The sequence below is a fragment of the Falco naumanni genome, chromosome 6, assembly GCF_017639655.2.
Source record: "Falco naumanni isolate bFalNau1 chromosome 6, bFalNau1.pat, whole genome shotgun sequence".
In the NCBI taxonomy this organism is placed as follows: domain Eukaryota; kingdom Metazoa; phylum Chordata; class Aves; order Falconiformes; family Falconidae; genus Falco; species Falco naumanni.
Window position 1 is genome coordinate 81099219 of NC_054059.1, and position 25560 is coordinate 81124778.

General features: G+C 40.5%; 1 protein-coding gene across 1 annotated transcript in view; it reads right to left on the reverse strand.

Moving 5' to 3' along the window:
* Positions 1-333: 333 nt before the first annotated feature.
* CDC5L (cell division cycle 5 like) overlaps positions 334-25560 on the reverse strand; it is a 35171-nt gene continuing 9944 nt past the window's right edge. The window contains exons 10-16 of the mRNA XM_040597173.1: positions 23600-23762; positions 21982-22146; positions 20113-20193; positions 19510-19755; positions 16636-16833; positions 2579-2791; positions 334-820 (exon numbers count right to left, since the gene is read on the reverse strand). Coding sequence (XP_040453107.1) covers positions 716-820; positions 2579-2791; positions 16636-16833; positions 19510-19755; positions 20113-20193; positions 21982-22146; positions 23600-23762 — 1171 coding nt within the window. The 3' untranslated portion in view covers positions 334-715. The remainder of the gene's footprint in view (positions 821-2578; positions 2792-16635; positions 16834-19509; positions 19756-20112; positions 20194-21981; positions 22147-23599; positions 23763-25560) is intronic.

The window sequence follows — 25560 nt, forward strand, 5'->3', positions numbered from 1 at the left end:
AGAAAATTTAAGAGTATATTTTCTTCTGAAATCTACGGGAACCATTAGGCTGTGCTGGATGCTTTTATGAAGCTTAAATCTAGCCTGTTTCAGGATGGTGAAGTTATGCTTACTGCCAGGATGACCATTTGAACATCCTGACACAAACAGGAGTGTTTAGTCACATGCACAGGGAAGAGTAAGAAGCATGGTATTACACGGACCACAATTATCCCGCACAGGTCCTTCCTATTAGAAATTAGTTTTGGAAAATAAAAGCATCAGCAGGGGAAGGGAAGAAAGATAATTTACTAGAAACACAGAAGATGCCTGGGATAGGGGAGGATTCAATTCCAGTTAAAAGACAGGCATTTTATTTCTTAATTATTTTTTAACATTCCAGGTTTATTCAAAAGACATTCTGCAGGCATGTATCTTACAGGTCTTAAGACTGATAAAACACTAGGAATAATGTGATTACCCTAGCAAATGAAGACATGGCTAAAATCATATCAGTGATTATTTTAATAAAATTTTGGACATTTCAATCAATTTTTTAATACTGGCCAAAGCCATTCATACCTAGAGCATTTAAAACAGTTCATTAAAGGAACAGAACTTCACAAGCTGTGAACAGCAGACTACACTTGATTTCTGCAACTGATGGGAAAAGCTGCTGAAGAAGTATCTGTACACTTTAAAAATGTTACATCAGTGACGAATGGAATTTTGTGCTTTAATACTTTGCTTGAAAAGTCTCTTTATCCAACATGAAGTCAGCAAATCTCTGCTGCAGCTCCTTTTCTCTCTCCTGCTGTCGCTGCACATCTTCCTTCAGACACTAAGGAAAACATTAAATGAAGCAACCAGTCAGTTTTTCCAACAGCCACACCCATAAAGATCTTTACCAAAGGTTGTATTTTAGTTCCTTCAGAAGAAGGGGTCAGAACTGAGACAGGACATTGCTAAAATTACTTATTTAAAATATAAATGTAAAATGGAGCAGCTGATCTAGAACATTAAGAATCACAGTTATCTTATTTCAAATGTCGGGTACCTTACCCTGGTTTTGACAGCAGTTAATACCAAATGCTTTAAGAGAAGAGAATTCAAATTGGAAACTTGCCAGAAGCAGTGCATTGTATTTAACAGTTATCCATAGATTCCTCCTCCATGAGTTTGTTCAAAACCTTTTCTGGCAATCTTCCTAATTAACCCTGCATCCTTCAACAAGGGCTTCCACAAGCCTTCGTCCTGTAACTACATAGTGCATGAAGAACTACTGCTTGTTCTAAAACTGTCAGCTGCTAGTTCATTTGATCTTCCTTTACTCTTGTATCAGAAGGGACAGTAAATGAATTCTGAGGATTAGCCCCAACAAGTAAAGTGTTATTTACTAAAAAACAGGTGCTAGTAGTAGCTATCAAGCTATTTAATACATTTTTACTGTTAACTTTCACTAAATCAATCATCACTTCTGAGTTTGTAAACACATCTATCAGCATTTCTGAAGGCTCTTCACAAAGTCAGTTCTAACAACTGATACATTTTATCTTTCTAAAAGCAAGTGGTTGAGACGATTATAACTGAATGGAGCCTTCTCTTCTGGAAGGGGAAAAAAAAAAAAGGCATCAAAGGAAAAAGTGTGTTCAAATGAGTACTTATTTCTTGGAAAGTAAGCCTGGCATTGGCTCAAGCCTAGGACTGAGTCTTGGTTGAGAGCTGCCTTGTTAGTGGAATACAGCAGAGAAGAATATCCTGGAGATTCTTAAACTAAGATCAATGGTTCTGAGGAACTGTTTTCAGGTATCTGAGTATACCTGTTTCTGCTAGTTCTGGGCTGAAGTTAAAGCTGCTAAAGAGAAAGAAGTATCTTCTCAAAGCTATGCCAGCCAGTTAGGCACGTGGTGGTATTCAAGAACAATGGTCCAGATGACACACGCACACACTGTTAGCCAGCAACAGGACTGCAGACAAACACCCTGAACTCTGAGGATGGCTCAAAACTTTGATTACAGAACAACTGCTCAGCTTCTGAAACTGACAGCCATGTATAAATCAGCACAATAACCCCACTTCAGTACTGGCTTTCTACAAGTCCAGCCATCCGCAAGTCTGACAACATTGTCAGCTTGAGGGAGTAATATAATCGACATGTGAAAAGAAAGGAGACTCTCCTGTAGTACATACTAGCATTTGGTCCACTGACTTTTAAGGAAGTAGGAGGCTTCACTGAAGTTTCAGATCTACCCTAAGTTCTAACAGTAATTAAAAACAAAACAAATAGAATTAAGATAGATATGGAACTTCTGCCGATATGCATTGCAGAAGATTAATAAAATAAACCACACAAGGAAATAAAATAAAAACAAAGTTGAAGAACACACTAGTAGATTAGTCCCAGCTTCTAATATATATCACAGAAGCTTTGATATTGAAGCGAATAGCAGAGGAGTCTGGTAATAGCCAAAAGCGTAATTTAAAAAGAACATTAAATACTTGATACAAACTCAGGCTGTGAACCCCAGAGCCCATGCCTTGTAAAAACCATCTTTTCCATAAAGTGCCTGTACTTGACCTATTACATTAGGAATCTCACCTCCAGTCTCCGAGGGATTGCAGCATCTTCATGTTTCTTCAGTTCCTCAAAAGTACGTAGCTCCAGATGCGCCTGTTCGATTTGGTCCCACAAATCATTCAATTGTTTGATGAGGCCCATTGCTCGAGACTGATAACCACCAAGCAAGATCTTCAGCTTCTTCTCCATCTTGGCCGCCCTCTTTGCTTCAGTTGTCATGTGACCTCTGTTTATCTGTCAGAAGGAAACCAAGAATTGTTTTATTTATCCAGAACTCAAAAGTCAAGAGAAAAAATAACAAAAAAAAGAAAAAAAAAAAAAGAGTAGCAAAACCCTGTCTGTGGAACTATATCAAGTTGATCAAGTTCTTTGATTTCTATTAACAAATCATACTGCACATTTTACAACAACCTAGATTTCTGGATTAAAATCTTTACAATGTAAATACATTATTCCACGGGTGAAATCCACTAGCCAAAACAGGGGTGACAACACACTATATTGAATACAGTTTAACAGAGAGGAGTTGTTGCAGTTGCTGAGCTAAGTAAGCAGCCAAGTGATGTGACAGCTTGCTGTACTACATCCCACTTACACAGGAGATGCTATTTGCCTTAGTAAAAGAAAACTAAATAAAGAGATTGTGTTCCTATTTTTCAAAATTATCTTCTTAGTCAGCAAAAACAGCCACATCTTTCAATTCTTCTGCTTATCCTAACAGGATTCATCTAAATTATACCCCATAAAGCAAAAAAGCAATCAGGAACATTAAGGCAGCTCTGAATCTGTCTCTCCATTGCAGAGAACCATAATGAAAACATTTAGACTGGTCTGAGTGGCAAATCAATGCCAATGTTGGGACATGGAAGCACCGCTGCAAGGAACAGCAGAAGGACTGTTAAAATGGTAATTAAATCCTACCACCTTCTGCATGCACTTTCTCAGGACATCAGGAGACAAAGAACCAAGACTAAATCCTCACAGAGGTAGGACAGAATAGAGACACCAACTACTGTCTGGTTCTAAAAGGTATGAAAGGCAAATCCAAAATACCCCAAATGTGGTCATATCCCAAGAACCACCCAGGTGCAATGACAAGAACACAACAGGTGGTGACCCTTCATTCCTGATGTCATCATAAAGCATCTCAGAAAGACTGCTTGGATTCAAACGTCTCAGTAGCTGAATGCTGGACAGCTTACTCGATTAACTAATCCAGTATCAAGTAATCAAGTAGGATTTAAAAATCAAAGTTTTGCTGGCGAACGCTCTTACATACAAAGCCAAAAAGCAGAAGCTTTTCCCTGCTCTGAACCCTACAATTACCCAAGATATCATCTTTTACCAATGAAACTAAACTCCACTGGGAAGGCACTACTTTCTGATGTATCCTTTACAGTGGTAACTACAGTCAGCCAAACACCACAGCCACTAGGATTAGTGCAGCCATCACAATCTTGTGCACCAAGCTATTTCATCAACCTTTCTATTGTCCAATTGTATTAAAGTACCTTCTATTATACAGCTGCATGATTCTGTAAAATGCTCTACTCCTTAACAATTTATTCACTCATTTAAAACAGTTTTAGTAGGTGGTGCAGAGATAAACATAGTGAATGGTCAAGGGAGCAAACTGTTAATGAGTGAGTGAAAGAGAAATTTGACTTTCTGAGCTGTCTGGTTTGCTCCTGGGGAAAGAGATGCAGACTGCTATGCTTTTCAGATTCTGTTTGCAAAGTAGACTTAAGCTATGCCCAAGGTGCTTTAAGCATACAGAAAGGCGTCTCTTTTTCAATATTTATATAAATCTAGAGAAAATTAAATAAATAGATTAGGGATTTGTGAGGATACTCTCTGATGGAAAAGTATGAAAGCTTTAAATGTCTTCACTGGTAAATAATATGCTATTACTGCAACAACAAATACAGCTGTGCGGTAAATGAACTATTTTCCAATTACTGCTTCTTGGATGAAAAACGTATGTTGAGAGCCACTGACATTTAGAGATCATGGAATAGACAGATGCACAGGCAAACAGAATTTTGTTTGTAACAGCGGTCTAATGTAACAAAGATCAACTGTTCCATGTTGTTTCACAGCATTACAGACAACGTAAAGCATGCTTGGTGTGAAATGAAATTTCCATCAGAATGTCACTCTTCCAGAAGAGGTTAAAAAAGACCATTCAGGAAAGCTCCACTATTCTGTCGTCCCAAGTGAAGATCCACCAGCAGTCTAATTTTCTAATAAAATGTTAAACACTGAGTACCTGAGAACATGAAATACAGTTAAAAGCACTATCTCCACCACACAGAAACAAGATTGGATCAGGCACTGCAGTCAGAAGTCCTGAATTAGCTGCATGCTCCAAGTATCACCAGTAGCAGTGGCACTACTGGGTTGATCTTGCACCTTCACACACTCAGGCTGGGATTCACGTTGCTTGGCTTTAGACATCAACATCTGAGCCTCTCACCTGAGGTCCTTCCACGATCAGGAGAGAAACTGGAAACTCTAGGGCATGGTTCAACTGACCCAGGGCCTCAGAACGAGACTAAGCACACCACTGAAGTGCTCTTCACTGACTGAGATGGGAGCACAGACTGCTTGCTCAGACACCGTTACCTAAGGTCTGGTGGATCAGTCCCACCCGAAGCATCTACTGTTTTAATGTATGAGATACAATAAAGCATTTTTTTTTGTCCAAGGAAAACAAAAGCCAGCTCAAATCTAATGCTTATTATAGTATTAGACCCTGATTATTTAAGCACTCTTGAAATTTTCAGACAATGAGAACTGGACTTCATATTTCCAAGTTGTTCTGGACATAGATTCTTATTTTTAACTACCAGAGCTCCTTAGGTTGCACACTGCTATTCAGCCCTGGCTTTTATACTCAGTTCCTTGTCTATACTGAATTACCATAGGCTTCACTGCTGTAAAAAGAAAAGTAAGAGGGGGAGAAAGGAAAAAAAAAAAAAAAAAAAGAGCCTCCCAAGTATCTAAACCCAGAAATAACAGCCCTTTCTTCCTTCTTAACAGCCCTTTCTTCCTTCTCTGCTTATAGAGAGAAATGCGAACACTCATCACCTTTCGTCCTTCCTCTCAACTACGAGATTTTAGGACCTACTACGAAAAGGTCAAAAGAAGGTCTCAGCTTTTGTAACAAATACTATTTATTAAAAATTGCTGACTGCTGCATTAATGCCAACAACTGCATATGATTTTTAGGTCAAGCTTCGTAAAATTTTAAGGCTCAGATACCAAGCTAAAAATTCCAAGCAGTTATGAAGAGGTGTGTTTAAACAGTAGTCTACATTATTTGCTTAAAGCTAAGAAATAGATTTCAGTAAAATCTGACAACTATTTCCCCCCAAACCTAGCAGAAAGCATAAAGACATCTGAAAGATTTCTCCACTTAGTTATTTATTTTGTACTGTTCCTTGGCTGGCTTTGGTTCCACTGACTTTTGTACCAGCTATAGCAAAACGGGAACAGCATGTACATACATGGGGTAAAATTATATATGATGTTAGGGCAAGTGAGAGCACCTCATCCCATCCCAAATCTCTTGCGTAAAAGCCTTCCCTCATGCCTAGTAGTGTTCAGTTTTCAGTACCACACTAGAGAGTCAAAGAAGAGAAACCAGAACAAAGCAACAGACATAACTGGAGGTTTATAAAATATGATCTAGAAAAGGAAGACCGACTGAAAAAACAGGGAAGTTTATAATTTTTTTTCACTACCATATTTTTGTTAGAAAATGAAGACAGACACGTGTATTAAATATGCCAAAGATCACTGTGAAAAAGTAGTCTGTTCTTATGTCCACTGAGAAAGGAAGATGGGTTTAAATTTGGCAAGGACATTTTAGACAGGAGGTTGGTTGTAAGGTTTAACTAAGGACAACAAAGAACAGGGAAAGACTGCTTACAAGAACTAACATCCAGTGGGAAAAATGTTAAGAAAAACTGACCCTGAGGAAGGAAGGGCTCAAGTGCCCTCAAAACTACATTTTCACAATTCCTCATCTCACTAAGTCTGCTGAGGACACCACTCCTTCAGTTCAAAGGGCTGGTTTTCCCTGTACTGACTGTTTTGTTTTCCCTCCATTAAACATGGAGCTTCTGGAAATCCCTGAAGAGCGCTAAGCTCTCTTGTCTTCCAACTGATCTTCTGAATCATGCCTGATGGATAAAAAACATGGAAGAAAAACTGCTGCATGTTCTTACCAGAACCATATTCAAAAGTAAACCAACTTGTTCTGTGACCTTGGAGAATCAACACATTATCATAAAGCTGCTTAGCTTGTGCAGAGAAATCCTCTGCCAGCTTCAGCTATGCTGGATGAATAGGTTACTCCTGGAATCTATATAGGACTACTCCAAATGTTACTATAACTTCCTTCCTCACCTCAGACCCACAAGTGGTCCTCCCATACTCAATTCTGCTGGCAGGAGCTCCACTAACTTAATTTAAATAGCAGGGTTTGTGAACTTGCCGCATATTGACTCAGTCTGCCAGAGTAGCTGGACTGAGACAATGCACACTAAGATGACAGCCTTCTGCTCAACGCCAGGTTACACTGACCAATTTTCACCAGCATTTCACACCACCCCAGGGACAATGACTGTAACACTATGGCATCCTTTGTGCATGTTTAGGTGGCCTTTACAAACTTGATGGTGCACTCTATGATAGCATGTTTTTGAAAAATAAATTCATTAATTGCCCTACTTAAAAATATTTTCCCACTTCCACGCTCTTGGACAGAATTCTCCATTCTTTGGCTTGAAACACTGTTTTAGCTGTCTAAATTCTGACCAGGCAAAACTCTTTACAAAGCCTGCCACTTCACGGCTTGACACAATTTCAACACTGCTGTAAAACTGAAGATGATGCTTACTTCACATTATGATGGGGTACAAGGTGATGATTAGTGTCACAGCAGTCACAAAGGGACAGTGTGAGTAACTTTCAAGAGGATTAAATCTTATTTTGTCATCTAATTGACTGGTATCACAGTTTTTCATGGAAAGGTTCAGTCACAGGTGATTCTCAAATTAAGGTGCCGCTGGTATGCAACTGCACCTCCCAGCTGGAACTAAACCACATGTTCAAAGCTTGCATGAGCATATAAAACTATCTTTCCCCAATTTAATACGGAACCCTCAACATAAATACCTATATTGTACTTTGCTATGTAGATCACATACCATTAAGGCTTACTGATACCTGCAGAAAGCTATTCTCTCTACTCACAGTCAAAACTAATAACCCAAGATTAATCTCCATTTGAACTACATTTCACAAATTATGACAACTTGCCTTCAAACATCTAACACAAGCCAGCAGGACTGTTGAGTAAAGACAGGGTACATCAAGAGCAAGTGTTCCCACAGAAGTTCACAGCATCCACCTATCTAGGTCTAGAATAATACAGAAAATTACTGAGTAAGTTAGCAGTCACTACTGATCTACAATGATGACATTAAAGCCCACTTTGAAAATTTTTATTAGGGAATTGCTTCTAAGACTAGTAGTATTATCAGTGATACCCATATATCACAATCACAGTAAAAACACATCTAGAAGAGCATAGTTTAAGAAGAAAACCAACTAACTTATTTTTTACTAGGCTTTCCTGAAAACTCTACCTCTCCCTGGGGGTGGTGGGAGGAAAGTTACAGTAAGATCACAGACAGCAACAGCTACCTCAGGCTAACAGCTTTGATTAACTGTAAGCAAACATGGGTTACTGCTGTGTCTGATGAGGTAATATGGCAGAGAGCACAGTGCAATTACCTTCAAAAACTATCACTGCAAGCCCAGAGTTCTTGGACTGGTCTCTTCCAGAGAAGACGCTAACAATCTTGTGGAAGCTCATAAAATAAATTAGCAGCCTGGTTCCCTCTCAGTGTATAGCAGAAGCCCCATTATGATATTACAGACATCACCAGTACACTAGTATTCTATTCCAGCAGCTACTATTAGGCAAATATAAATGAAGCAAGTTACTTTATGAGCAGCAACTCACACTGGCCCAAAACTCACAAGTTCTGACAATGCTGCTTCATATTAGGACAGGCTGTAAAGAGCAACAGGCCTGCAGATCAGGTGGCTTCCATATCAATTTATACTTTTATCTGTTCAAACACAATTTTCAACAGTGATGGTGTGCCTTTTGCAATGAAGAGCTTTGTCAATGCTGACCTTTATTTCTAAACACATAAATTCCCATTATGAACTATATTTCCAAACGTGAAACCTGATTTCACCAACCACCGCAGAGGAAATCAATGGTTTTAGACACAGAGCAAAAACCCCTCTTACCCTACTATGAGCAACTGGCCAAATAAAAACTAACTGTTATGCAGTCTAAGTTTATTCTTAAAAGAACTTTTGCATTGCTCATTTCCGTTCTGGCACATCCTGGACTGAGGACATGCAGAAAAACTTTTTTCTATACAAAAAGTTATCCAGCTCCCCAAAAATTATGACCTTAGAAGAAAGGCTAGCACAACAGTCCACTCTGAAGACAAATTCCAGACTCATAGGCATGGTCACAGAATATGTATAGGAAGAACCCTCCTTACTGGCATTCATCAGCTTCCTTCCAAAGGTCCCAAAGTCAGTCATAGTAACAGAACTGGTATAAAGTCAACTAGTAGCATTTCCCTCTGAAAATAACTCTTTAACAGAAGAAGTATAGTTTGGTTTCCTAAAGCTGTTCAGTTGGCAGTATGGGAAATGTCACTGCTTTAAGAGTTGACTAGTTAGATTTGAATAAAACTCTTATCTATTTTCCTCCTTCCTGCTCATGGCAATGAAGGTTTTGGGGAGGGCAGCTGCCAACTGCAAATGTCATTTGTGGAGAAAACCAAGGACACAGTAAGTTAATTCTCCTAACGGGCAGTGAACACTGGGGTTTTTTCCCAGACTTCTAACATGCAAAGATACAAAGCTCCGGCTCAACTCAACAAGTTGTAAATGGAAGAGACAACTATTTCCCAGACAGTACAAGTACACTTAAAGATTTAGCAGTTTTAGATAGTGATTTTCAGTCACAGGTCTACTAGTGCTTCGCAAACAAAACTACAGAGCCCCATAAGTTAGACACTACTCCTTTCCCAGTGACAGAAGAATCAAGGGAGACAATAAGACCCAGTTTTGTTTCACTGATCTGACTTGCTCTAGGTGCCTCCATAATAAAAAGAGAAAAAAAAGGAAACCTGAGAGGGAAATTGAACTCTTCAGTGGGACGAGGTGCTCTCAGGAGGAGCTTCATCTGTACCAAAACCAAAGGGGACCTAAGGCAACTGCAGATCTGTTACAGTTAGGAGGCTAAAATAAGGTGTATCAAATCTGAACTCATGGGACTTGCTCAAAACCAGGCAATGAATACACACCTGCACTACAAAGAAAAGGCAAGATTTCTGGCTAAATCCATTTATCTTCCCTGGCACATTTTTTCTTACTGCAGACACAAGTTATCCCTGGCAACACAAAAACCTTTTATGTATTGCTTTCCTCATTATAGGTTATGGGTTACCTTTATTGTGGATCCCACAATGATTCCAAAATTCTCCAAGCAAAGATGTGATGTGCTATAGCTAAGATGATCTAATAATCCAGCAACTGTGGAAAAGGGTCTGCTGCTTGATCTAAAAATAATTAGGTTTTTGGCAATTCTATGAACTGATCCAGACTACAACAGAGTTACAAGAGCAATGGTTATGAGGTCAGAGGCAATGGTAGGGGGCAGCTGCACAAAAGTAGCACTGACCCTATCTGACACAAGCTGAAACCATAGAATCATTTAGGTTGGAAAAAGACCTTTAAAATTACCAAATCCAACTGTTAACCCAGCACTGCCAAATCCACCACTAAACCACATCCCCAAGTGCCACATCTATGCGCCTTTTAAACACCTCCAGGGATACTGACTCAATGACTTCCCTGGGCAGCCTGTTCCAATGCCTGATAACCCTTTCAGTGAAGACACTACAACCTCCTTTCAAGTAGCTGTAGGGAGACATAAGGTCTCCCCTGAGAGCCTTCTCTTCTCCAGGGTAAACAACTCCAGTTCCCTCAGCTGCTCCTCACAGGACTTACTCTCTAGATCCTTCACTGGACACACTCCAGCACCTCAGTGTCTTCCTTGGAGGGGCCCAAAACTGAGCACAGGATTTGAGATGCAGCCTCACCAGTGCTGAGTACAGGGAGGGGGACAAATCACTGCCCTGGTCCTGATGGCCACACTGTTTTGGATACCAGCCAGGATGCTGATGGCCACCTGGGCACACAGCTGGCTCATGCCCAGCTGGCTGCTAACCAGCACCCCCAGGCCCTTTCCCACCAGGCACCTTCCCAGCCCCCTGCCCCCAGCCTGTAGCGCTGCCTGGGGTTGCTGTGACTCAGGGGCAGGACCCGGCACTGAGCCGTGTTGAACCTCAATACAATTGGCCTCAGCCCATCGGTCCACCCTGTCCAGATGCCTCTGCAGAGCCTGCCTGCCTTCAAGCAGTTCAACACTCCCCACCCCCAACTTGGTGTCATCTGCAAACTGACTGATGGTGCACTTGATCCTCTCGTCCAGATCACTGATAAAGTTGTTAAACAGGAGTGGCCCTGGCACTGAGCCCGGGGGAACACCGCCTGCTGGATTGAACTCCATCCACCACCACCCTTTGGGCTCCGTCCTCCAGCCTGGTTTTTACCCAGCAAAAAGTACAGCTGTGCAAGCCATGAGCAGCCAGTTTCTCCAGGAGAATGCTGTGGGAAATGGTGTCAAAAGCTTTACTAAAGTCTAGGCAGACAGCACCCACAGCCTCTCCCTCATCCACTAAGTGGGTGACCTTGCCACTGAAGGAGATCAGGTTTGTCAAGCAGGACCTGCCTGTCATAACCCCATGCTGGCTGGACTGATCCCCTGTTTGTCCTGTACATGCTGCCTGATGGTGCTCAGGCTGAGCTGCTCCGTAACCTTCCCCAGCAGCATGGTCAGGCTGACAGGCCTGTAGTTCCCTGGATCCTTCTTCTGGCCCTTCTTGTAGATGAGCACCACATTTGCTAACTTCAAATGCTTCAAATGATAAAACCATCCCAGCCATAGCACAAGCTGCATGGTAACCATTCTGGTAAACAGTAAAAGTATGTTCACACTGATAAAGACAATTATCTGGGTAGAACCCCTAGGAATCTGAGTTACCCAGGAGAAGTATATACCCTCCAAAACCGCTGAATTATAAATACACATACTCCGATGATGAACTGTACATTAAGCAGAGATCAGACACTGCAACAGTGGTCTTGCATAAATTGTCAGCTGTATCAGATTCTGAACACTGCAACAGTGGACCGTGACAACCACTGAAGACCACTGATAACCCTCAGATGTTATCCCCTGGTGCCAAATACAGTCCCAACAGACCTTATTAAAAAAAATCATATTCCACAACAGCAACACAGTAGTATAACTGAACATATGTGACAATAAAAGCTGACTACTCGGGGATTCCACCATAGTTTAGCTTTATGAGTAATTTCTCTATTCCTAGTCTTATAAATTTTCTGCAGGTGTTTTCTCAGTAACAGCACACCTGAAAATCCCAAAGAAAATGCAAGCTTTGGAAGCATGTAAACTAGAGAGAAATTAAAATACAATCTCTGATAAACTAGTTACGGATACACCTTGCAGCAGAATGTGCCACGTAACCTATAAACCTGCAGCTAAGCAACTGAATTTCAATGTAAATTAATTCAAAGGACTTGGGCTGCAACCAAAAGCAAAAATGGACACTTTGGTCTGATAAATTATCATCTTGGTCTACCTTGGATACTGCAAAGAACAGCTAATTTACTATGCTTTACATATACAGTGTAACTAGAGCTTCTTCCGCTGCAGACTTTCATGGTGTTTATAATTTAACAATCAACTGAAATGATGATGTTAACTACCACAGTTTTAATAAAAATATTTGCATGCTGCAAGCCAACTATGAACCATCTTCAAAGGAAAAGTAATGCTGGCAGGCAGTTTCTACATTATGTACTATGAAGGCAAGCAACTAGCTTGTTACATAAATGCCTCTACTATCTCATTTTATCTAATACGGTTCCTACTTTAACATACACCTTAGGTAGGAATGCTTTTCTTTATAAATATATTGCTTGGAAGAAGTGCAAGATATTGCAGGGAACTGAAGCGGTTACTAAGTGCAACTGTGAGCACCAGGAAACTCCTATTTCTGAAATGACCAGGTCTGCAGTGTAGCCTAGCCTTGAACAAATATACTAGACTTCTAGAAGCTACTGGAAAGATCAGAAAATTCCACCAGGATTCAAGCCAAATCTAAGCTGTACCACAGACATAGTTAGGTCACCAGGATTCACTTGCACGGACCTGAAACTCCCCATCCGTAACGCAAAAAAGTTCACACGCTAATTCTGTAGCGCTCTTAACCACATTAAGTAGTACATTCAGAGTCCAAAACCTTCAAAATAAAGGAGAAGTTAAAAGTATTACTAATACATAGCAGTATATTCCAATATTAAAACTATTGCTGAGTTGTGCATTACCCCTGCTGATGCCTGGACGGGATATCTAGCCAAACAGAAGCTCTCCACAACTGCTCCACTTTGCCTTCTCAAGTTCATCAATAACAGCACAAATCTGTTTGTGATACCACCATCAATTTCAGTCATGTCAACATATACAAGGCTGCCACCACTAAATCACTCAGGCAGTGAAAACAGGCCAATTAGAGAAAGACGACTGTTTGTCCACACCATCAATCCACCCAGTAATCTCTGAGCAATGAAGACAGCACTAGAAATAGCTGGCTTTTTTGAACAGGATCTGCAGGGTGTTAGCAGTCCCATATGGAAGTATTAGTGACTACCCGATGTGCAGCTGTTTCCAGCAAGTATCACTAAACTCTCATGGTTTTTTCCTAATGATCTTAGTGCAATATAAAGGGAAAGAAGCAGCCCCTAAAGCTGACCAACATCAGTTTCTGTTGCTGGCAAACTTTATTTTACAGTTTCTGCTCTTCTCTCAAAGGAAGTTAAAAGTACAAGCAATATCTTGGGGTATTGAAAGCTGAGCTAATATCCCTGCTTTTCATTAAGGTTGTCTGATACTTCCCATTAAAATATCTATTTCAACTGATACTGCTTTCAGACAATTTTCCTTGAAAAAAAAACATTAAAATGGAAGTGGCTTTTGCCATTGCTGAGGATGAGTTAGGAAAATAAATAATGGCTATGCTTTTTTCATTGCATATTCGTTTCTTCATTAAACTGCTATGGGTTTTATTTATTATTTAAAAAATTATTTAGCTGGTGAGCTATACATAGAAAACTGTATATGCGTATCTTGCTTTCAGGAAGGGCCTTTTAAATAGGTCAGGCAACAGAGCTGCACTAAACTGCAGTCTGCACACTTGGGACAGATTTTCAGCTCAAATTTAACTTTGCAAAGAGTCCACCTGCACTCCACAAGCAATGAGTTGTGAAAGGCAGTGCAGTATTTCCACTGCACCTGCAGCTGTGAGGCACAGCAAGCTCTGCTGACCCTGGGTGCCTGACTGAATTGTGCTATTCTGAACACATACACAAGCTTGCTCTCTCACTTTACTGGAAGAGCACCAAGCAATCAGCCCTATCTAGCAGTGCTCCAAGCTCCCAACTAATCTGAAGAGATGTAGCCACATCAGCAAGACGCGAAGTCTCATGATTGCAGCAACTGTTTGTACACACAGCTGTCTAGACTTTGTTAACTGGCTTCCATGGAGTCCCATGCAATACTGGCAGCAAACAAAATGCCTTTTTTTTTCTTGGTGAGACCTCCAACTTGTATTTTGCTTCCTGGATGACTGTCTTGTGACTACAGAGCAATAAGCACTTACAGTATGAACAAATGCAACAGGAGTTTGACGAACGGATGACTTGACCTTACTTCCTTTGCTTCAATACCCTCAACAAGCATACCACTACCTACTCATTCAAATACTGGGAGGAGACCAACAGAAATCAACAGCACAAGAAAGCCTACACAGAAGTAACCAATTTAGAATGCAGAAACAGTGCACAGCATAAAGGCACAGGGCCACACACTGAACAATAAAGAGAAAAAATATTCAATAGCTATTTATTAAGCAAGTACCGTCCACCCCGTGCAGTAAATGAGTCTGTGGAAAAACTAGGATGTAATCATGCAACTAAAGACTGTCTCATAACACATATGCATAGGCAAATGAAGGCTGCTAGGAGTAATGCCGTTTGTGCACTCCCTGACTTCAACTTTTTGACTTTGCAACTTTAAGAAAATGCCCTTCTAACACAGGTTTGAGTGTAAGATATTTAGATTTCAAAAGCATTGGTAGACAAATGAGGTCCAGCCCTCAGACTGCTGGCGGGAGGCCAGCAGTGCCCCCCCCCCCCCCCCCCCCCCCCCCGCGCGCAGGTACCGCTCCTGCGGCCACAGGGCAGCGCCGAGACCGTGAGAGCACGTCCCCCCGCGGGCAGCGCTGTGCGGGGCAATGGCGCCCTCTGCTGGCGGAGCCGCCGCACGGCACCGGCTCGGCCTCCAACCCCACAGCGGCTGGGTGCGCCGGCTACCTGCGGCTGCGCGGCTCCTGGTCCCAGCCGGGGGCTAACGACCGCCAAGGCTGTACCTGGGTGACATTCTTGAGTCCAAAACACACGTCCACGCCGTATTTCATGTGTATGCACCAAGTGAGAAGTTGGCCTTTCTGGCCTCCCGTATCATTTCTGCAATACTAGCTGTTCATGGAGGTTTGCTTCTAGCAACAGTAGCCTACGTCCGACGTTAAATACACAAGAACTTTCTTAAAAGTTTCCTTTTACCAGATTAAAAAAATAACCCAATGCCTGCCTAATTTAAAGAGACTTGGTTTTGAAAACAGTTCACGACTTACTGCAAGTCTGAACAAACACATGTTCTGTGGGAAGAACCAATTTTAAACCAGTTTGCTGCTTCTCATGAAAGCTGTGCATTTCTGTGTATTGTGTAGAGTGTTTGGGTGAAACTCCAGAGAGAGGACGGGGCACGGGAAATCAGTGTCTAAGGGTTTGAATTGCCTTCTTCTGCCTGGTGTACCATACCTCAAATTATTTCCTCTCCACACACAACTCCCTCAATCCCAGGACACCCTACCAAAACTTGACGCCTTGTTAAGGGCTGTGACTGTTGCGCGGAGGACGCTGTACTCCACCATCCAGCAGAAAAAGATGTAGTTTTCAGTTCTTAGTCCATTAGTGCCCTGCAATAGGACTCAAACTGCACGCAGACACATCGGTGAGATGCTGCCACCTGAACTCTGGCATTTGGTACTTGCAGAAAACATTAGTTATGCAAATACACAATGGCAAACTTGAAATCGGGGTTTAAAATGTACCGATAAGGAAGCCTACTTTTTCCTGCTGAAGTCGAACAGCATCACAAACATCCATTGTCCTCTTTTGTGGAGGGAATCATTGGAATTGGCAGAGGAAGCCAGTCCGGCAAGAATTCAGGATTATCTCAACCTTTGCATACATAATAGTCAATCAGAAACCAAATCTTAAGTTGGAAAGAACTTCAGAAGAGTTTTGGGACAGAGATGTTGGTTTTAAGCATCTTTCACTGAAGTATCTCATACTGGCCGCTATCAGGGACAAAGTGCCAAACTAGAAAGGTCAGGTATCTGATCTGCTAATAGCAGAGACTGAGAAAACAGCACAAGATCCACGTGGAATTAAGACAGAGCAGAACTTCACCCTTTCTCCAGTTGAGAAAAAAGTGGATGAGATGAGCTGTTACAGCTAATAGTGCAAGAAGAAACTGCATGTGGGAATATTCTAAGAAAAGGAGGAGGAAGACGAGCGAAGGTCATTCAAACCTAACTTTCCTCAACAACTTCTTCAAAGGAATCTCACCAAATGACCTGAATGATTTATAAAGTAACCTGTAACTCTTCAATAAATGAAAAAACCTAAAACACACGAGGAGAAAATTAAAAAACGAAAAAAAGAAGAGGCAGGCGCAAAAAGCAAAAAAAAGTGACACTGACCTCAAGCCTCTTTTCAAGTGACTCTATCCTGTCTTTTTTGCTGGCCAGGTTAGCTCTTGTGTAGCGGCTCTGTCCAGGCAGGTATAACACTTGGCTGTAACATTCTTCCCACACCTGGTTATAAGCTTCACTTGAAAGCTCTCCATGCCCCATTCCTTGCTTTACCACTTCCATCTCTTGTGCCAGTAGATCCTGTGCCTGTTGGAAATGATGAGAAATATATTACAGTTACAATACATGGGATACAAGAAAATTCCTCTTCTTTTCAATCCTTCAGTGTGCAATTCATGGGGGCAGTTTCTCTTTTCATACTAAAAGCTCACCATCAGGTTAAGCTAACTATGAAATCTAACACAGATGCTGTGGATTATAAATGAAACCCAGGCTATAAGGCTACTCACAGCACAACTATCCCTCATTTTCTGTAATTTGGCCAAACCTGACATCACTCTGCTGTAGCTAATGAAAGCTGTGGCACAGCTAGATACTTCATCTTGCTGCAGAAGAAAAGAGATAAAAGCAAGGACCTTGAGGGGAGGGAAAACTGTACAGACAGAAGCAGCCGTTCTACAAAAAAAAAAAAAATAATATCACTTTTCATTTCCTTTTGCTTACCCTTCTCCACACAACCTGGAAAGTCAACTCTTAAACGTTAACGGGTGAGCTGCGTAAGCTCCACTGCAGAAAATACTACTCTGACTTTAACTAACATACGTTCTGTAGCTAGAAAACTACTAGTGAGATATGAGCATTCTGTTGTTTCCAGTTCAGTTTATAAAGTAACTTAGACAGAACTGAAGAGATTCATGTTGTTCTCACAACTTAGTATTTCTGACAAAGAGCCTGGCTAAAGGCCACACAACTACACAGGCACCGAAGTACTTCCCATTTTATTTGTCACTAAATAACTAAAATATTTTTGCCAGTCTGGACTTCATTGGTTCTAAGTGCACGTCCTCTCTTTAAACAGGATTTACAAGTGCATCACAAATTTCTGTATCAGCAGCAGGTACCTTACTGCAAGCAGATGTATGTTTTCTTGCATATTATTTATACGTATTGCCCAGGAATTAATCCAGGTATCACCAGATTTGACAACTCCAGGGACACAAGGGAAAGGACAGGTAAAACAGGAGTACTCCAACCACACTTGTCAAAGCTAAGTATTATAAAGATTCACTTTCAATTAGCCTCTATTTGTACACTATAAGGAACTACTTAAGGTTATGTAGTGGTATCAAAAAAGTTTGACAGCTTTAAGAGCTCAGCACACTGTGCTTAGCACCGCTGCTAATCTTTGCCAAAAGAGCACTACGCACCAGGAAAAGAAACATTTTATGATGGGATTTTAGTAGGAAGATGTTCTAAAAACAAATGAAGTACACCGAAATAAGCAAGCCCTGATGAGAGCATGGAGATAGGAAAACTTCCTGGTTTGAATGTGACTTTAGACAAAAGAGGGAATATTATGTTGAACGGTAGAGAGCAAGCAGGAGCAAGGATGCAAAAAACTTCTGCCCATCAGTTAGGAGACAAAATTTTTAGTGACTCTGAAGAAAGTTTCCAGACAAAAACTACTGGGCCGTGTGGTAGTCTCTAAAGGGAAGTGATACAGAACCCAATTCTCATTGTACTTCAAAACCACCAGAGAAAGCACTCAGAGAGTGTTCCTAAGGGAACAATCTCACACTGGCAGAGCAGGGAAATTCATGATTTAACTGTATTTTCCATCTTTAACTTCTGCTCAGAAATCTTCAAGTATAATTTTTCATTTAACAGCAAACTGGAAGTACATACTGTTCAGTGTTTCTCATTTTAGGCCCCTGATTCATTGGTCTGATATAGTCAGGGAGACTGATTTAAAATCTGCTTGTGTATCTTTAAAGTAATACAGGATTTAGGTGTAGAGATACCACATCTATTGTTAGAACGCAAGCCTCAGCAGCAGTCTGCATAAAACAGATGACTCGGTGGCACGTGATTTTGTCCTTTTCACTCATTTTTATTCCTGTAAGCATTTGGTCAAAGGTTACTGGCACAACTTCACAGGTGAAACTCTTTGAAAGAGCTAACCGCAGCACTGTGCGTCTGAACTGTCTATCTGTCACTTGGCAGCAAAAGGCAACATCTGTAGTTGCTTAAATAAATGAACAACCCGAACCGGAACTCTTTGGTACACGACTGCTATTTAACTTGGGATTACAATGCAAAACAGGACAGACTGCCCAGACAGCCTACTCATTTCAACCAGCAGTAACCTATTTTGCCTGTTCAGCACTTTTTAACCAGGTATGCTTTAAGATCAGTTGCCACAGCCCAGCAGGCTCTGCACTAGCACAGCCCTGTTGGATCAAGCTTGACAAGCGTAATTAAACAACTTGATTTGCTGCTCCAATTTATAAGCTGGCTACCATGGTCATGTTTAGTTTGCACCACTATGAAAAAAATGCGTAATAATTCTGACTTAACAAACTACATAGGCAACAGAAGGTGAATATCACACCTAGTTAATGTCTCAATGATTTAACACCAATTTCCAGAAAGAGCAAAGTAGAATTTGGTAACTGTTGGAGTATTGTAGCTCCTAACATTACTTAAAATAATAAACAATCACACCACATTCAAGATTGTATCCAAAAGACAATGTCTCGACAAATAACAGCACCCTCATCATTCTGCTGAGTGTCTAGATTAACATCAGCTCACAGAAAGGAGAATATGCACTTCAGTTACCCTTACAGCTCTCCATACAACCCTCTGGAGACCTCCCAAATAAATTCTGTGCAGGCTTGAATCCGCCTTTTTTTGCAAGATTACAGAGCCGTGACATAAGGAGACACTAAGTCACTGGTAATTAGGCCACACAATTCTCACCTTCTTGAGATCCTCTTTGGAGAATTTCTCGTAAGGATTTTGTTCCAAGTAAGCCATATGTTCTGCATTGTTGCTTCCAAATCCTGGGCCTTTCCCCTTCTTACCACTAGGCTGTTCTCCAAATGGGTGATGTAAAAGGTCAAAATGAAGCATAGTAATCATCTCCTTCTTTATTAGCTCTTCACTCTTCTGCAAATCTGTTAGAGGTGGTTCCACATTTAAGGGTCTCAGTATTGTTTCATTAACCTGCCCAGGAATAAAAAAAAAAAAAGTTCACAAACATATACACCAAAGAACACATTAAATTCATATACCTCTACCTGAGTATGAATTTTATACATCAGCTAAACCATGCAGAACAGGTGCAAAAATCCCTTGCCATGTGACATGCATACAACAACCTGAACACTCAATTGTGCTTTCATTTGTGCATATGAAATACCTCATGACAATTTTGCTGTGAAAGTTTCCCGTAATGGTGAAATCAGCATACTCAAATAAAGATTTCATTCTCTCATGATCTACTTAGACTGTATTTCCTCCTATAATGGTTAAAACCTTCATTTCTGTTTTTTTCCTTAACTGAATTTTGTTTCCACTTACTTCTGAGGGCCGTGGTAGATTCTTCTGAACAGCTTTGTGCATTCTCTTCAGTTCCTTTGCACGCTCTGCATCTCTGAGAGCCTAGACAAACAAGCTAAGTGTTACTCCAGCTACTGTAATATAATCAGAAGCCTCCCAGAAATGCATATGATAAAAAAGCTCATTACTGCAGCAAAGATTCCTTTACTATAAAGACTTCATGTTATGTAGCCAAAACCAAATAATGTGATGACACTCACTGCCTCTAAAGTAAATGAGCCCAGCAGACTAACTCTAAGAGGGCAGATACCCTAAAAAGTAATTTTCAGCCATAAAATTCTCCTTCACCCTCAACCCAGAAGACTTCTTTCTTTGCAAATTTCTCCACATCAAGTTTGACAACTGCTCTAATTCTCCAGACATGAAATCCACCAGGAAAAGAAAGACGCATAAATTTGCAGCTAGTACTCAATTTGTCCTCTTCAAAGACTTAAAGTAACTACTTCAGTAAAACAATACTTTCAGAAGTGTAAAAACATGAGATTTTTCCTTACATCCCACTTTCAGGCGATAACTAACATGAAAAGGCAGTGTTGTCTAAAACTTCAGGAACAGTGACCAGGATTTTCCATGTTCTTATCCCAGGCATGTCACACCTTCATTCAAAAGGCAGGATGATATTCCCTTGTATGATATTACAACTCAAATTCTTTCCTCTATTCTACACACAGAAATTATATGTATTTATTCAGACTTTTTATTAGGGTATTTATGCATAAAATACACATATATATGCAAATAATGTGTTCCTCCCCAAATGGGACATGCTAGGAATCATATTTTGGGAAATGCTTACCATACTAGAAGATAGCAGAGCATAGAATTTTTTTGAAGTATTTTGTTCACTTGCCAAAGTAGTGTCATTGGCAAAACTCTCTCTGAACTCAAAAAACCATTTACTTAAGGCAGGGGTCCTCAAACTATGGCCCGCGGGCAGGATACAGCCCCCCAGGGTCCTCAATCCCGGTATTTACAGAACCCCCCCTGTCTGCCCCCGCCCCCCCCCGCAGGGGGTTGGGGGGGGAAACCAAGCAGCCGCAGATGACTTCCTGCCACTTAATCCCCTGTTTAAAAAGTTTGAGGACCCCTGATTTAAGGTATATAACAAAATCAGACTTGCATCACAAAAATTAGGATAAGCAATAAAAGAGACAAAACAGAAAAGTTTGAAGTGTCTCTAATTACTGGCCAGTACAGCTATTTAACCACCAGAATTTAAGCCAGCACTTTATCCAGCCTTCCTTGATTCTGAAATGAAAGAAAATGAAACCAGGGACCTGTTCACACCTTGGCTGTCTGGGTAATCAATCCTGTGGTACAAGTCACACAAAAGAGGTGAATTCACCGCATGGTAGATTTCTACCTGTGTGCCACCAGCCTGCCTGAATTTGGATACATCTGTCTTGTATTTCACAAACAGTAACTTTTAACCTTGAGAAAATAACCTGAAAATGAAAAAAAAGGAACCCCAAAATAACTAAAACCACCCCACAATTCTCATGTGCTTAAAATCAAGCATGTGCCTCTGTAGAAAAACTTCTAATTGTGTTTTTATCTTTTGGGGGACAAACACACAAGGTAGGACATACACACTCTTCATGTGATATGTAACATTAACAAATTAGGAAAAGGGTTCAGACAGAAAACTAATATATAGCGCCTGTGTGTGTATATTCTGATGGCAACACACAAACCAGGTAAATTTTACTTTGTTATCCTGTAGAAGCTGTACCACTTCCACTGAACAGGTATTAAACTATGGGAACCATACAAGGAACATCTTTTTATTTTACACAAAAGGCACTATCTGTATCACACACACACACCAACCTGCTTGCGGGCATCTATATCGGCAGTATCTTCTACAAAGGTTTCATCTACTTCATGTTCCTCAAGTTCTTTTTCTGCATTTTCAGGTAAAACTATCTCAAAGTCATTCTTTGGTGCAGGAAGGGCCATGAGTCCAAGGCGCAAATGCTCACGAGACTCTCTCTCCTGTTGAAATAACAGTAAGATATAACACTGGATTCACACACTAAGGTGCAATACAATCAAATTCCATTCACCTACATTAACAAATATGAACAATACACAACTAGCATCACCTAGCCATCTTAGTCTGCTGCAAAGCCAACAGAAACAAAATCCAATTGAAGTCTAACAGAAGAGGCATGTTACTAATCCAGGCTGGCCTGCAGACCACCACCCCAGAGTTTATGCACTATTAAGCACAGAAACTCTGTGATACTAAAAAAAAAAAAAAAACCATCAGACAGCTTTCTTAAAGATAGCTAATGAAATCTTCAAACAGGCTGAAATACTTTCAAGCAAAGCAGCATGGCACCTACACCTCCCAGTAGTTTCAGACAACAGCAGAGACCCACATAAATACCTTTCAAGAAACTGAAAATAGGTAAAAACCTGCACACACTGATGACGGACACAGCAGTTACTTGCAAGCCTAACTGGAACTTGTTTCCTTGCCGTTGCTCACAAATCTGGGGATTGTGACATAGTACAAAACGGAGACCACCAGCACCAGATCTGGAAACAGTGGAGTCAATCACAAAGTTGAAGCCCCAGTTTTCCTTCTAGCAGCAAAAAGCTTTTTTACTATAAAAAGGCTGAGACAAAACCAAACTAAGTATAAGGACACCAAATAAACCTCATTCTTCAAGCTAAGAGGAAACCTGAAATTCTGAACCTGTAGTTATTTTTGTGAGATGAACACGCCAAAAAAATTGAAGTGGATATCCTTAGCTAGCCCAAAAAGAAAAATGTCAATAGCTCTGGTGGGAGATATCCCAAAGCCACAGTCAAGGCTGCAGATTCAGCCACATAAAAGGAGTTCCCAAGGTGCTACCTATTAGGTATATGCCCTTTTATACCGTGTCTAATTGGCAGGGTACATCTGGCTGAATCTCCAAGAATGGAAACATCTGTTGCCAAAGGCGATGAAAGAATCTGGATGGGACTCAGATTACTGGACATCTCAAACCCAAGTGCTCCTAATGACAAAAATTAAACTCCTTTAGCTCAATGTTGTCAACACGACAGACTGATGAAAAGGTATTGTAGTTAAATCAGGAAGCCAAGATGATGAGGGATTTGAGGGCTGCGTAGGATTGCAAGAAAAATGAATCTTTGCTTGAGACGTATTTCCTGCTCAGCTTCAAAGATACAAGGAGGACTGAAGCTGAACTATGTCTTCTTTCACAAACAGCTTTAGAGTGCTTTTACTGAGCACACTGAAAGCCATTCCAAGTGGCAAGATTTCTGTTCTTTCAAATAAAGATTTGAATTTATCAGGTGGTGAGAACAGACCTGTAGACAAGCAGTAGAAGCAATACTTGCTTTTACTATAAAGTAAAATTCTGTTCAGGACATGAGAACTAAAAATCCTGAAAATGAACAGAGCACTGATTTCCACTTCTTAAGTGCTTCTTACCATTTGTTTTGCATAAGATGGGTCACTGTAATCTGCCATTCCTTCTTCTGGGTTGATGTTCAATTTATCACGCAGTGGAGTTCTACCAGGAGTTGTACCAACCACAGGTTTAGGAGTTAGCCCTCCACGGGGAGTCAAGCCTTCCGGTCCATGAGAAGGTGTTCTAGAGGAAGTGCGGATACAGTCATTTATTTTTTTCCTAAAGAGCTCTACTTTCAGTGAATGCTGCAAAAAGTTATGTACTGTTAATAAATTCAATCTATTTTTTTTTTCTGGAGCAGCAGTGGAACTATAATATGCAATTAGAACAATCCAAAATGTTGTTTAAACCTGTCAAGGGGTAACCAAGGACCTGTCCAGCAGAAATCTAGGCACATCATTACGTTAAGTTTCAGGAACTATATTAACACAAACTGCTGCTTTTGAGAGAAGGGATTACCAGGCACTATTCTGGGATACAGCAATCAGGATTTAATTGCAAGCTGTCATTTCCCTAGCGCCCATGACAAGTCATTCATTCTGAATGCATCGAGGCTTAACAGCTGGCCCATCTTACAACTGAATGAATCACTCTGAAGATGCCTCTTTGCTTTCACCCATTATTGAAGGAGTAATTACATCACAATAATTACTTGTAAGCACCTAAGGTTAGGCAAAATGGATTAAGCCTTAGACCTTGTAGGCCTCAGTTGCTTCTCCTCTAGACTGGGAAGAAACGTTCTCTGTCCCAGCAACCTACTACATGGAAGGCCTGCAGACATTGTCTTGGATACAATCACAGGTTTTCTGTTGCCAACTTACAACGAATGAGGTTTCACTTAGTGATGACGATAACAAAAAACTGATAAGATATTCTTAAATGTCTCAAAGAAAACAAGTTCAGGAAAAGGAAAAACTTTTAGAAAAAAAGCCTGTATTATGGTACTCATCTACACTAATGGAAAAAGTTTTAAACAGTAATGACAAGTATGTGTGTTGTAGATGACAACCCCAGCAGAGACAAACTGAACAAGATGACTTAATACGTCATTTCCACTACTAGTTACTGTAATTCTGTAGTGCCAGTAAGATGCCATGATGATGGATAAACACAATTGTACCTATGGCCTGACATACGCTACTGGTCCTCTTTTAAGGGATACAACATTCCCTTATTTACTGGGTATGTCTGTGAGAGGCAAATGATTCTTTCCTCTTGTTTGAGGTTTTACAGATTTTTATGAACTCTCATTAGGATAAAAAACTACCAGCAATAATATTTGTAGGATGACGCCCCAAAAGAAAACCCAGCAAAATTAATTTTTATGTTTTCAAATGAACATTTCATAAGATATATTTACTTTGTTGATTATACTAGCAGAAAATGTTTTATGCTGGCTTTTGAGAAGGAACAATTTCCAAGTAAGGGAGTTGTTTTTTTCTAGTTGTCTCAGTTCCATCTAGTGTTTAAAACCCTATTACAATTTCCAACTTAATACCTTTTAAGAAAATTTTTGTAACTAGGATGTGGGGAAAAAAGCCCACCACAACAACGCCCCCCCAAAAAACCTAATGCAAGGCAACAACTTCCATAAACACCATGCATCAAAATACTACAAATTTCATACCATCATAGGAAAAAAAGGTGTGCTTAATTTACTACTTGCTTTTTTGGCCTACATAATAAGATGATGGCTCTGCTTCACTACTCTGCCTCCTTAAAAAGTTATGGCTTCCCTTTATTTTTTTGAACCATTTAATGGATTATTTTTTTTCTCTCTGCTCAGGGTCTTGAATTTTCACACTGACAGAGTATTTCTGCAAAACAAGCCAAATTCATAGAGAGGCACCATATTTACATGTGCAAATCTGAACTTCAGAAGCTAAAAAAAAAAAACACACAACCCCCCCCCCACCAAATTAACAACAAAATCAGAATGTCTTTATATTTTTTAATATAAAATAACCCAAATGAACAGCCA